The sequence below is a fragment of the Rhincodon typus genome, chromosome 1, assembly GCF_021869965.1.
Source record: "Rhincodon typus isolate 14 chromosome 1, sRhiTyp1.1, whole genome shotgun sequence".
Classification (NCBI taxonomy): Eukaryota; Metazoa; Chordata; class Chondrichthyes; order Orectolobiformes; family Rhincodontidae; genus Rhincodon; species Rhincodon typus.
In genome coordinates this window covers 159,804,344-159,818,673 of record NC_063332.1, presented here as the reverse complement: position 1 = coordinate 159,818,673, position 14,330 = coordinate 159,804,344, and the positions used below count along the sequence as shown (strand labels likewise).

Sequence of the window (14,330 nt, the reverse complement as noted above, 5' to 3'; positions counted from 1 at the left end):
TGATCAGTGTAGATTTCATTCTAGATCCAATTTCTCCTGCATTCCATCAGTCGGGATTATAAAATATGATACAAGATCTGGTGGATTTCCTAATGACCATCTTTGCTGAAATGGAAATGATGATTATTTGGCAGGAGACAGGTATTTTACACATAAACACACAATTTGGCTCAGAGGGTGCTAGTATATAGAAAATGCACATTCATGGTCTGCACGAAGAGGTACTTGGAGTAAAATTGAATTACAAGTAATCACCCTCTCTTCAGTCACTTGGCATTTCAAAAGCCTGAAACATTTAATTAATCTTGATGTGATGCAGTTATTTGGTTGAGCAATTGTATATATATTTCCTCTATCCCCAGACCATAGTGCAAAACCAGCCTCAGGGGCAGTGCCCTGAATCAATGACTACCTTCAGTTTCACGTGACTTCTAAGAAGGATATCTTTCAAATTTGGACGGTGTGGAAGACGACTTCCTTCCACAGTTCCGTCCTCATTGTGGGGGTCTAGTTAAAAAGATATCACAGCAAAGCACAAAAAAAAAAATTGATAAAACTACCTTTATTTCAGACATTTGTCAAAGATAAAAATTGGGGTAATAAGAATCCATAGACGAGAACCAACCTGGAACCAAGTTCAATTTTGTGCCGGTAGAATATCCACCGTTAATAACTGAACCGTCAGTACAAAGAGGATCTAAGGAAATACATTTTAAATAGATAAAGGACTTGAAGATGGCAATGAACGTTCTAAAATAGGATTCAAATCATAAAAAAGGGATACTGCTGGATTGTCATTAGAGTTCACACGACTTCAGCAAAAGGAAGCTGCTTTATTTCTCAATCTAAGTCACACTTAATTCAAATCTCATACTACAAAGTTTACTTCTAATTTCACGCAAAGTGATATAATGAAGGGCATTTGCTTGATGGCAGTCCAACATTTTAGTTTGTAAGTACAGACTTGTTGACAATGCCCAAATCGCAAGAATAAACCTTTCAGAATTTCCTTTCAAAGAGTACAAATATATTAAAATTTGATTATGTCAACTATTAACATTTTGGTTCTATCGTTTCATTTGCATTGTCATCATCAATGATACTGTGAAATTCTATCAATTCATAACATCTTAGTTTAATGTACACAATGAATAGCAAAATGATAGTTAAGTATTTTGTCTTCAGATCTTGTTACTAAAGAATACTTTTCTTTGATATCTTCGATCACATGTTTAAGAGCATAAAGCACGAGGAGTAGGCCATTCAGCCTATCTGCTGTCAATGAGATCGCTAATCTGATAATCCTCAGCTTCACTTGGCCTTCTCCACACAACCTTTGATTCCCTTTGATTGTCCTTGAATATACTTAATAACCCATTCTCTACAGATCTCTGTAATAAAGAATTCCACATGTTCATTACCCTTTGAGAGAAGAAATTGAGCAATTTTCAAGTCTTCATACTTGTCAGTCACACTCATTTTGTGATTTATGTTTTAGCTATCGCATCAGGAAAATGGAAGAACAAGTTTCTTTATTGGTAATTGCTGTAAGTGCTGCTATTTCCCCTCCCCCAATATTTGAAGTCAATCTTCAAAAAAGTGGTAGACAACCAATCCACAATTTGCATTTAAATTAAGTTAGCAAGCAAATTTATCAATCAATGAATAAATCAGCAAATAATATGTGATCATAGTTACTTATAGTAGAAAGACTTTTTCACTTCAAACTTGAGTAGATGAACTACATCACGATTTTAAAAACCATTTATGGATAAGCTTACAAATGCGCAATGTTTTCTGATGTGAATTAACCAGTCTCTTTTCTGTGAAGTTTTCATTTAGCTTGCTTTCTGATTATTCAACTCCATGAACAAATTACTGGCTACTGCAACTTGTTTGGAATTTTCATACTTGATATTGGATTCAAAATAATTGCATGTCATGCATTTAAAATGACAAAATCACCTGTTTTTATATCAAATTTAGATCAGTTCTTCCCCTCAAGCTTAAAAATTAGTTGAATGAAATTTGTAATGCGTTTGTTTATTTTAAGAAATCTTTCATTTTTTGGCACTTATTATAAAAACCCACTACTTGAATGGGTGGCCATTTTCGGACATAGCATTGTTACTTGCTCCAGTGGAAATATACAGATTTATTCACAGATTTGTTGGGAACAAAGTATTTATTTATCCATATTCATTTGCATTAGATAAGACAATAACCATTTTCTAGGAACTAAGGTACAACTTTCTTTCCAAATCCTCTCAATCTCCTTACTTCGAAAGTTTGTTACCCCTTTGGCAACAATGTTAGGTTCTGACTTAATTGTGACCCATTCAACAAGAAACCTCCAAAACAATTGTATAATCTTGATTCACCGTGTCTTGAAACATAGCTCAGTTAGCCTGATCAATGGGATAAGATCATTGTTAACTATGTCTTTAAGTATTGTGTGCAGGAGGGAGGGATTCAGATACCTGGATAATTGGGGCTCATTCTGGGGTAGGTGGGACCTCTACAAACGGGATGGTCTACACCTGAACCAGAGGGGTACCAATATCCTGGGTGGGAAATTTGCTAATGCTCTTCGGAAGGGTTTAAACTAATTCAGCAGGGGGATGGGAACCTCAATTGTAGCTCCAGTGTACAGGAGGTTGAGAGTAGCGAGGTCATGAATAAGGTTTCAAGGTCACAGGAGTGTACCGGCAGGCAAGAAGGTGGTTTGAAGTGTGTCTACTTCAATGCCACGAGCATCCAGAATAGGGTGGGTGAACTTGCAGCATGGGTTGGTACCTGGGACTTCGATGTTGTGGCCATTTCGGAGACATGGATAGAGCAGGGACAGGAATGGTTGTTGCAGGTTCCGGGGTTTAGATGTTTCAGCAAGATCAGGGAAGGTGGTAAAAGAGGGGGAGCTGTGGCATTGTTAGTCAAGGACGGTATTACGGTGGCAGAAAGGACGTTTGATGAGGACTCGTCTACTGAGGTAGTATGGGCTGAGGTTAGAACCAGGAAAGGAGAGGTCACCCTGTTGGGAGTTTTCTATAGGCCTCTGAAAAGTTCCAGACGTGTAGAGGAAAAGATTGCAAAGATGATTCTGGATAGGAGCAAAAGTAACAGGGTAGTTGTTATGGGGGACTTTAACTTTCCAAATATTGACTGGAAACGCTATAGTTCGAGTACTTTAGATGGGTCAGTTTTTGTCCAATGTGTGCAGGAGGGTTTCCTGATAGGCCAACGAGAGGCGAGGCCACATTAGATTTGGTACTGGGTAATGAACCAGGCCAGGTGTTAGATTTGGAGGTAGGTGAGCACTTTGGTGATAGTGACCGCAATTCGGTTACGTTTACTTTAGCGATGGAAAGGGATAGGTATATAGCGCAGGGCAAGAGTTATAGCTGGGGGAAAGGCAATTATGAGGCAATTATGCAAGATTTAGGATGCTTAGGATGGAGAAGGAAACTGCAGGGGCTGGGCACAATTGAAATGTGGAGCTTGTTCAAGGAACAGCTACTGCGTGTCCTTGAGAAGTATGTACCTGTCAGGCAGGGAGGAAGTGGTCGAGCGAGGGAACCGTGGTTTACTAAAGAAGTTGAATCTTTTGTCAAGAGGAAGAAGGAGGCTTATGTAGAGATGAGGCGTGAAAGCTCAGTTAGGGCGCTTGAGAGTTACAAGTTAGCCAGGAAGGACCTAAAGAGAGAGCTAAGAAGAGCCAGGAGGGGACATGAGAAGTCTTTAGCAGGTAGGATCAAGGAAAACCCTAAAGCTTTCTATAGGTATGTCAGGAATAAAAGAATGACTAGAGTAAGATTAGGGCCAGTCAAGGACAGTAGTGAGAAGTTGTGCGTGGAGTCTGAAGAGATAGGAGAGGCGCTAAATGCATATTTTTCGTCAGTATTCACACAGGAAAAAGACAGTGTTGTCGAGGAGAATACGGAGATACAGACTATTAGACTAGACGGGATTGAGGTTCATAAGGAGGAGGTGTTAGCAATTCTGGAAGGTGTGAAAATGGATAAGTCCCCTGGGCCGGATGGGATTTATCCTAGGATTCTCTGGGAAGCTAGAGAGGAGATTGCAGAGCCTTTGGCTTTGATCTTTGTCGTCATTGTCTACAGGAATAGTGCCAGAAGACTGGAGACTAGCAAATGTTGTCCCCTTGTTCAAGAAGGGGAGTAGAGACAACCCTGGTACTTATAGACCAGTGAGCCTTACTTCGGTTGTGGGTGAAGTGTTGGAAAGGATTATAAGAGATAGGATTTATAATCATCTAGAAAGGAATAATTTGATTAGGGATAGTCAACACGGTTTTGTGAAGGGTAGGTCGTGCCTCACAAACCTTATTGAGTTCTTCGAGAAGGTGACCAAACAGGTGGATGAGGGTAAAGCGGTTGATGTGGTGTATGTGGATTTCAGTAAAGCGTTTGAAAAGGTTCCCCACGGTAGGCTATTGCAGAAAATAGAGGCATGGGATTGAGGGTGATTTAGCGGTTTGGATCAGAAATTGGCTAGCTGTAAGAAGACAGAGGGTGGTGGTTGATGGGAAATGTTCATCCTGGAGTTCAGTTACTAGTGGTGTACCTCAAGGATCTGTTTTGGGGCCACTGCTGTTTGTCATTTTTATAAAATGACCTGGACGAGGGCGTAGAAGGATGGGTTAGTAAATTTGCGGATGACACCAAAGTCGGTGGAGTTGTGGATAGTGCGGAAGGATGTTGCAGGTTACAGAGGGGCATAGATAAGCTGCAGAGCTGGGCTGAGAGGTGGCAAATGGAGTTTAATGCAGAAAAGTGTGAGGTGATTCACTTTGGAAGGAGTAACAGGAATACAGAGTACTGGGCTAATGGTAAGATTCTTGGTAGTGTGGATGAGCAGAGAGATCTCGGTGTCCATGTGCATAGATCACTGAAAGTTGCCACCCAGGTTGATAGCATTGTGAAAGGCGGCGTACGGTGTGTTAGGTTTTATTGGTAAAGAGATTGAGTTTCGGAGCCATGAGGTCATGTTGCAGCTGTACAAAACTCTGGTGCGGCCGCACTTGGAGTATTGCGTACAGTTCTGGACGCCGCATTATAGGAAGCATGTGGAAGCATTTGGAAGCATTGGAAAGGGCGCAGAGGAGATTTACCAGGATGTTGCCTGGTATGGAGGGAAGGTCTTATGAGGAAAGGCTGAGGGACTTGAGGCTGTTTTTGTTCGGGAGAAGAAGTTTAAGAGGTGACTTGATAGAGACATACAAGATGATCAGAGGATTAGATAGGGTGGACAGTGGGAGCCTTTTTCCTCGGATGGTGATGGCTAGCACGAGGGGACATAGCTTTAAATTGAGGGGTGATAGATATCGGACAGATGTCAGAGGTAGGTTCTTTACTGAGAGAGTAGTAAGGGCGTGGAATGCCCTGCCTGCAAAAGTAGTAGACTCGCCAACTTGAAGGGCATTTAAATGGTCATTGGATAAACATACGGATGATAATGGAAAGTGTAGGTTAGATTGGTTTCACAGGTCGGCGCAACATCGAGGGCCGAAGGGCCTGTACTGCGCTGTAATGTTCTACGTTCTTATAACCTCTCAGCAACTGAACAAGTAGCAAGAAGTTACTTATTGCAACCTTGTTAGAAGACTATTGCCTGCAACAGAGGAACGTCCAAATTGTCAATGTACTGAACAGAGGTACTTACCTCTTGTAGAGATGCTGCTCTTACATCAGTTTCCTCACTGTATCCAGAAAAGTTTCTACCTATTGTATGATTCTGGAACACTTCCAATTTTTCACATGGTACCTTCAACTTGAAATCTATTTCACAACTATTCACACTGGTGCATCCAATTGATGCCTGTAAATTACATTCCGGGCACTGCTGTTCTGCTTGTAAAAGGCTGCCAGATCCTTCGTGAGAATCTAATGAAGTCTGAGCGCTCTTTTCCATTCCAGCTTTTTTTAGTCTCGGCAGGAATTTTCCTGATTCCAGCTCCAACTTTCCATAATAATGTCCTTCGCGCTCAGCATCTTCTTCCAAAGGCTTTAAGTCTGCCTGTTGATCCTCAAACAAATCTGTCTGGCAGAGGACAGGTATAGTAACGTCCTCCTTTTCGGACTCAAATTCTGACTCACTTCCTCCACCTGGTGAAAGCTCAGAGGCAGATATAGGTCTGAAATGAGTCCGCGGTGAAATTCGAATAGCCCTGTACTGTGTTTTGTCAATACTATATATTTTAGGATGGAACGTTTCACTTTCCGAGTCTGAACACAGTATAGATTTGGGCTTAAAGCCTGGACTAAATGTTGCAAGCCTTTCAGGTTCAAACGAACATTCCACATGAAGAACTTGTGAAAAAGGATTATTCAAGTCAAAGGAGGAAAATGAATACTCAACACTCGGTTCTTGACTCTGGTAATTACTGCAATTACCCAATAAATCTTCATGGAAGATGAAAGAGAACTCAGTATTTAACCTATCATCTCCTTTCCTTGTCTGATCGCATGGTGTGAATGAAGCACAAGATCTCCACAATGGTCTGTGGCCAGGAGCAAAGTTGCTGCCTGGGGTCATAAAAACATCTGTACCTGCTATGGTCACAACATCTGAAGCTGCACACTGCAATAAAGTACCTTTTGCAGGATCAGGAGGAACTACACCCCAGTCTCCACAACTGTCGAATGTTTTCAGTTCTCCATAGACTCCACCAAGAATAAAAGCACTTTCTTTGTCAGCACCAATATCCCAAGGTTTGGAAGGTGCAGTGTAATCACCTACATCTATCTCTGCAAGTTCTCCAGTTGCAACGGCTTGGGCCTCTAGGTTTTCCTTCTGGCACTCCCACAAGTGATATTCAGACCGTTGCACTGCCTTTTCACGAGGCTCTTGCAGGATGTCCTGTTTTGTTACCATATCCAAACAACAGCAATGGCAACCATTCACCTCACCAGAAAAAAAATCCTCTTCTGATCGTTCTACATCTAGTGTTGCTGCGGCATTATTTTCTGCTATGGCTGTCCAAATGTCCTTTATAACTTCTGAGCCATAGCTGTCCCCACGAGTGGCCATCTGCTCTGCAAAAATTTCCACAGTTTCACATTCCTTGTTTTCTTCTTCTTCCAACTGAATTCCACACACCGACTCCAGCTTGGATTTCTGTTTGAAAGTCATGCTTGTTATATTTCGTAAAGCTCCATCTGTTTGTGAAGGAGTGTCCTCATGCAATAAATCTAAGAGGTCTTCATCAAGAAGGCTGGATGAAATGCCAGGGACTATACAATCAATCTCATCTGCATTAAATTTAGTGGACTCCTCCATCTGAATACCAAAGGAGGTTTCAATATCTGAACGTGTTTCTTCAGAATGTGACCATGGGCTGCAGGTTCGTGTTGAAAGATTTGAGCAGTGGTCATTTTCATCAAAGGCACTATTTTTGGTCCATATAAGCAAACGAGACTGTGTTTTCCCTGGTAAATCTGCCCAGCCTCCAATATCACTGTTCTGATTTCCCAGGCTAAGTCCATCAAAACAGAACGGTGAAGTAGAATTATCATATTGCACTTCAAACAGAGAAAAACAAGTGGAGTTTAAACCAGACCCTTCATTTGCTTCTGAAAAGTGTTCTTCTTGATTGCCAGTGCTGCTACTTGCATCACACACTGTATTATCCACAATAGGAGAAAGCGTAATGGGGGAATCCCCAGCAAAGCTTTCTCCTTCTGCTTCAGAGCTAGAGCACTCCCAAAATTGAGCTATATTTGCTAGATCATTTAAGAACAATCCTTCTGCATCAAGAGAAGCTTGGGAATCTGTCCATATTGCACTTTCCCTTGTCAACTGTAGTCCATCTAACACTATACAACAGTCTGCCTCAAAATCAGTTTGCTCTGTACTTTTCCGTCGAATCATGCTTAAAATTCGACTCTCTCCTTGCAACGAATTTGAGGCACTAGGATCCAATATGGATTGGTGAATATCCACTTCATAGAAGTGAGTAAATTCAGATAGATGCATATCATCTAAAATATCACTGTCCTTGGGATTAGAACAGCTGGAGGTCCCAGTGAGGTCATTCGCCTCATCTAATAATGCAGGCATTTCAACAAAGTGACCATCGACGAAAGCACCTGCCGCGAGGTATGTTTGGAAATTATTGTTACTAATACAAAGACCCTGCATTGTCTCTGAAAGCTCTTCCAAAGTCAAAGATTCACTATCATTAGCAGCTACGCTATTCCGGTATGCAGTTTCTAGCTTACTTTTTCTACTTGGAGGGAACCAGTACTCTGCAATTGGTTCAGTGTACCATAATGGTTCTTCTTTAAATTCTTGTTCCCTTCCACTCCCATTGTTAAGATCTTTTGTATCACTGGTGCCATTTGTTTTCCTTCTCGTTTCTTTCGTAAATCTTTTTCCTTTTTTGCACAGCTGTTTGGTCGGTCCACTGCTGCTGCTCCCACAGGTGCTTTTGCGATCATCTTTGTCAACAGATTTCAAAGATAGCCTAACTTGTCCATTTCGCCCTTTTTTGTTCCGAGCAGTTTCTCTCATTTTGTGTCTGATTTTTACAGCTTTGGTGGGACCTTTAAACTCATACTGGTTCCCACTTGAGCTTGAGCCTGCTTCACTGGAACCAGAGGACCATGAACGAGGGCGCATCTTTCCTTCTGACCGGTGTCTGATCTGCTTCTTTCCTGTAGTGGGTTTCTGTTCTGGCAAGCTATTGTTGTGCCTATTTTCTTTTTCCTTTTTACTTCTTCTGAACATACGACTACTACTTGTAGTGATAGGAGCCTCATTTGTTCGTGCTCTAGTACCTTCACCTTCACTGTTGCAATCTTTTGGAGAGGATGTATCAGTGCTTGTTTGTGGAGCAGCAGATGAAGAAGAACCACCAGAAAATGAACAAGCTTTAGCTTTATTCCACACAGTCATGATTTCTTGCAGACAGATTGGCTTCTCAGAAAGAGGTGGAAATGCCTCATAATACCTAAAAATAAAATGCAAATGAGTTAAGTGATCTAGGTTAATGAATTTTTAATTATTGACATCATAATTACATTTGTCAACTTTGAATTCACTGATCCCTTCAGAAGTTTCTGTAAATTCATATTCCAATAGTCTTCACTGAAAATACAGCTATCAACACACAAGCAATGATATCAATTTTACATGTAAACACATTGATTGATTTACTTTACAAAATAATCAAGATTTGTAGGAGTTAGAAACACTAAATACCTTGGAAGAAAACAAACCAAAAGTGTTAATCCAGAATGTGCCCTGAAACGGTAACTGTGTTTTAAAACAGATGAATAAGTTTAACACTTACATTTCTACCTGATCCTTGGTGGAAGGAGATTCTATAATTTCAGGAGTCTGAGATCCTTCTGCTTTCTTACTAACTTGCTTCTCTTCTGAAATTGGCAAAGAGGAAACAGAAATAAATTCAGGTTGTTCTTGTATGAATGATTGTTATTTTGTTCATTATATTTCACCACAATTCACGAAAATGATTGTTAGAAAGAAGTAGGAGCAGATGGTAGAAACCTTGAAATAGTGTTAAACGAAAAAGTTATCACATCATCTCAACTACTTCTGAATTCACATTGATCTATGATATAAAACACCACATGGATATTAAAGTCAAGCCTTTGGTTTTTGTTTTGAAGTATCATATGGAAACTTTCTCAAGCTTTTGACAAGGAAGAAAAATATGAAGTTGGAGACCATCTTGTCTGTGGTTATTAGGCCCACTAAACCGGTATGACTCAGCTGTTTCATCTTTTCCTAGCACACAATATTTTCTTAGTCTAAAGTAAAATAAGTACTTAATTAAAGTGATAAAAATGTTCTATGATAAAATGGTTAAATATAGTAATTCAGTTGCTATGTTCTACTTCTCTTGAACTATCAAATTTCTAATGAAAAGCAATAGCAAGAAAGTGAAATCTGCAGAAGATGCACCATGAGTCATAATCAAAAATATGACTGGGCAAGGTTATATACAAAAAAGAGGCCAAAAAAGTACTTAACTAACTTACATTTAAGCTGGTCTTTTTGAGTAATTCCACAAAAGTCTGATTTTTTGGACATTGACAATTAATAGGTTGTAAAATGCAACAATTGATGCAAACAGTTCTAAGCCAACAGCCAGCCAGATCGGAGGATGAATGGCGAAACCAAATGTGCACCATCAACATGCAATCAGCACTGCTTGAACTTCTGCGAACAAAGATGAGATCATACTGGAGTCACGGGAATCTGAAGACAGAGGCTCGAGTGCAATTGAGCAAATTGGAAGATACATTAAAAACTGCAAATAGACAGCCAAAGGCAACAGTTTTGAAGCTCTCTCAGGCAACACTAGCTCATGTTTTAAAGGGGTTAGGGGTGGCAGTGATGGCGAAAACAAATTGATGAAAGAATTCTTTCCCCTAGGGACAGGTGCAGAAGAAAATGGAGTTGGAAAGGTAAACAGATATGCAAGAGATGTGGGATATAAAATCTCAGTTTGATGATAGAATAGATAGGTCACATGAAATGACAAGATCAAGGGGATACAACCAGAAGAGATAATGTGAAAGAGGAGGCGAAGAGAGAACATAAGTGCAGTGAACTCAGAAGAGACACCAACGGAAGATGGAAGTTGAAATTAGAGGTTGAAAAGTCACTTGTTGCAGTTGCTCAGAGGGCAAAGCAGAGAGATATGTTGGTGAGAAATTCAGCAAGGTTTGAGTCTGGATGCAGTAAAAGAGGAGTGATATTATCTGTGAACTATGTCCATCAAACCATTCATCATCAACAGGAGGACAATGACAACTTTTTTGACTACTTGAGGGGCTCTCTGAAGATAGATGTTGAGGAAATGTGATTCCTTTTCTGCCGAGTCCATGATGTCAGTGGTGGGGATAGTTGATGGGTTGCAAAGGAGAGTGGCAAAATTAACATCCAGTTCATGCACTGTGTGGGGAAAGTCGGAGGAGGAGGAGGAGGAGGAGGAGGAGGAGGAGGAGGAGAAGCAGAGAGGGGGGGGAAGAGGGAGGGCTGTGCACTTGGATCATGTGGAGACCAGCTGGAGGAGGTATTCACTGACATCCTCAACCTCCTCCTTTTACAAGGTGTCCCTACCTGCTTCAAGAAGGCCACCATAATCCCAGTACCAAAGAAAACACAAACAACATGCCTTAATGACTACTGCGCAGTACTCTTGACTCCATCAACATGAAGTGCTTCGAGGGGTTGGTCATGGTCCACATCAATTCTGGCCTCACAATCTGCCTCGATCATCTGCAATTTGCCTACTGACAAAACAGGTCCACAGCGGGATGCCATTTCCTTAGCCCTGCACTCATCCCTGGAATATCCGGATAACAAGGACACCGACGTCAGACTCCTATTTGTCAACTAGAGTTCTGCCTTCAATGCAATAATCCCCAGACTAGTCTGAAAACTTCGAGACCTAGGTCTTGGCTGTGCCCTCTGCAAAGGGATCCTCCGCATCCTGGCCCACAGACCACAGTGAAGGTAGAAAACAGCACCTCGCCCACCATAATCCTCAACACTGGAGCCCCCTAGGATGCATTCAGCCCCACCCCCGTACTCCCCAGACACACATGATTGTGCAGCTGAATTCTGAACGAACACCATCTTATGTTCGCTGATGACACGTGTGACAGGATGGATATCAAAACAACGATGAGTCAGAAAACAGGAAGGAGATCAAGGGCTTGATGTTATGGTGCAACAGTAACAACCTCTCGCTCAATATCGGCAAAACAAAAGAACTTATCGTTGACTTCAGGCAGAAAGGAGGACATACCCCCATCTACATCAATGGAGCTGAAGTGGAGAGGTTTGACAGCATCAAGTTCTGAGGAATGACAATAACCAACAATCTGATCTGGAGTTCCCATCTGCACGCAACGGTCAAGGTGGTACAACGCCTCAGGAAATAAGGACTGTCACCAACTTTTACAGATGCACCGTAGAAAGTATACCAACTATGTACATAACGGCCTGGTAGGGCAACTGCTCTGCCAGGACCTAAAAAAAAAACAAACCACAAAAAGGTTCTCTGCATAGCCCAGACTATCACGGAAGCCAACCTCCCATCCCTGGACTCCATTTACACTTTGCGTTGCTGTAGACAGGCTGCCAAAGACCCCACCCACCCCAGTAACGCTCTCTACCAACCTCTTTGAACAAGCACTAGACACAGAAGCTCCAACTCGTACCAGAAAATTTAAGAACAGCTTCTTGCCTGCCGTTATTAATGGACATCTCTAACTTCAAATAATGTTCATCTTGCCTGCAAATCTCCTGAGCAGATGTAACCTGTATGCTTATGATCCATATTTCCTTGCTTGCTATGAGCTGCCCATACTGCTTGCAAAACAAAGATTTTCACTGTACTCAGTAGATATGACTACAATCAAAAGGCGGTGGGGGTGGGGCGGTGCAGAATCAGTGAGAGAAAGTGTTGGTTATGCCCAGATTAAGTGACTAAACAAGGAACAAAAAAAAGATCATTACTGATTACACAGCTTACATGGATAAAAATATAAATGACAGAATCAAGATATATTTTAGAAGAGGTTCATAGAACTATACTCAATTCCTTTTTTTAAGAATAAAGACTCGTGTGGGGGTGCACAATCCATACATTTACCATGACAAAGTTTTGGCAGATATAATATTATAGTTATCACACAACAGACTGCATTTATTGTGAATACCACTAAGTGATGCACTGCCCAAGCATGCACAGGAACACGATCACTGCAAAGTGACAATAGCAGCTGACCGAAACCTCATTATTTTCTATTACGTTATTTTCTGGGGTTTGCAGCCCACACATTTCCAGAGCTGACCAGTCCAACTGCACACTCTGCTCAAACAAAAACATTGCAGTTGTGGATCTGAGAAACTAATGACCTTCCGTTACCAGAACTCGTACTATACATGTTCCAAACTCTATTTGGCACTGCACCTGTGCATTGCCTACCACTGCTGTGAATAGAGGCCAGACAACAAGCAGCTACTTCATGAAGGAAAGCTCCATCTCACTCCCTGTCTTTTCCCTAATCCCTCCCCTTGGAACAGCCACAGGGGTTGCCATCTGCATATACACAGCTGCTGACAACATGGAAACTGTAACACAATGATGGGTGGTGTAGACACTTCCTCCAGCCTGTTGTGGCCCCGTAGACATCAGGGTCTGCTTCTGTGCATGCTGTCATTTTGGTGTTCAAAGTAATCTCTGCACCAATGTCTTCTATTTTGTGCGGAGTACATAAGCATGAGGCAAGACGAAACTTCACTTTTTAAAGACAGCGACTACATGGTACACATTTCCAGGTAAAGCACTGTGCTTAAAGCTGAATAAATTCTCTTTTGGCTAAAGGATTTTTGAAAAAAGACAAAAGTATACTGCTGGAACCATAAATTGTACAAATTGGAATGCAAGTGATGATAGTAAACTCAAAATAGGAAGACGAGGCGAAACTTGGCTTAAATTTGGTTCTGGGAGTAAAATTTAAAATCGACTTTAGTACTAAAAATCTGTGTTCACCTTCCTCCAACATGGAATTGTATGGGCTGTATAAAGATCACAGGGCTAATTGGACAAGATGTGGAGGGAAAGGCTTAATGGATAATGAAGACCTAATTTTATTCCATACTTACCTGGACCATTTTCGCTTCCCGAGGTTTCCATTTAAAAATAATCATTTTAGTCTCATTTCAGAATTCTTTCAGGACTTTAAACATTAGAGCAGATGAGTTAAGTAGCAGAACATTGCCTGTTATCCTGGAAAAAGATTTCAGCGATGCCTGATACTGTCTTTTTGCAAATGCTGCATTATGGTGGCCATGCTCATATATAGTACCTAAACAGAATCTCAGTGAGGGATCGAGTGCTATACCAATGTTTAATCATCTTTGATGGTACATTTTTACAACTTTATTATGAAACCCAATGAGCAGTCTAACATTAAATTTATCATCAATGGTATCATTACATATCATTTCCATAACTAATTGCCTTTCATAAAGTTGCTACACAGACCCAGTCTCTTACAAGTATCTTTGCAAGTTCCCAAGGGTCAGCTGTTGCCAGAAGCAGGATCTTGAATAGCACATTTGACTCACTGATATTCCCTCCAAACTGCAAGGATAGACAGCAACCTGAAAGTTCACACACATGCCAGGCACAAATCTGACCTTTTAAGTTGCCATTCAAAAAGATTTGCAAGGACCTACATACTAAAAATTTAAGGTGCATTACTATGACTGCCAGATATCTATTTGTGGTCTTGTAATTCAGGGGATGTAATAAATGGGCACTG

At 41.1% G+C, this 14,330-nt stretch overlaps 1 protein-coding gene across 12 annotated transcripts in view; it reads right to left on the bottom strand.

The window, feature by feature from the left end:
- kiaa0232 (KIAA0232 ortholog) overlaps window positions 1-14,330 on the bottom strand; it is a 114,496-nt gene that overhangs the window by 25,013 nt on the left and 75,153 nt on the right. For all 12 annotated transcript variants that reach the window (XM_048605601.1, XM_048605564.1, XM_048605596.1 and 9 more), the window contains 2 exons: window positions 9,314-9,398; window positions 5,683-8,971 (listed from right to left, as the gene is read on the bottom strand). In XM_048605601.1, the coding sequence (XP_048461558.1) occupies window positions 5,683-8,971; window positions 9,314-9,398 (3,374 nt within the window). The remainder of the gene's footprint in view (window positions 1-5,682; window positions 8,972-9,313; window positions 9,399-14,330) is intronic.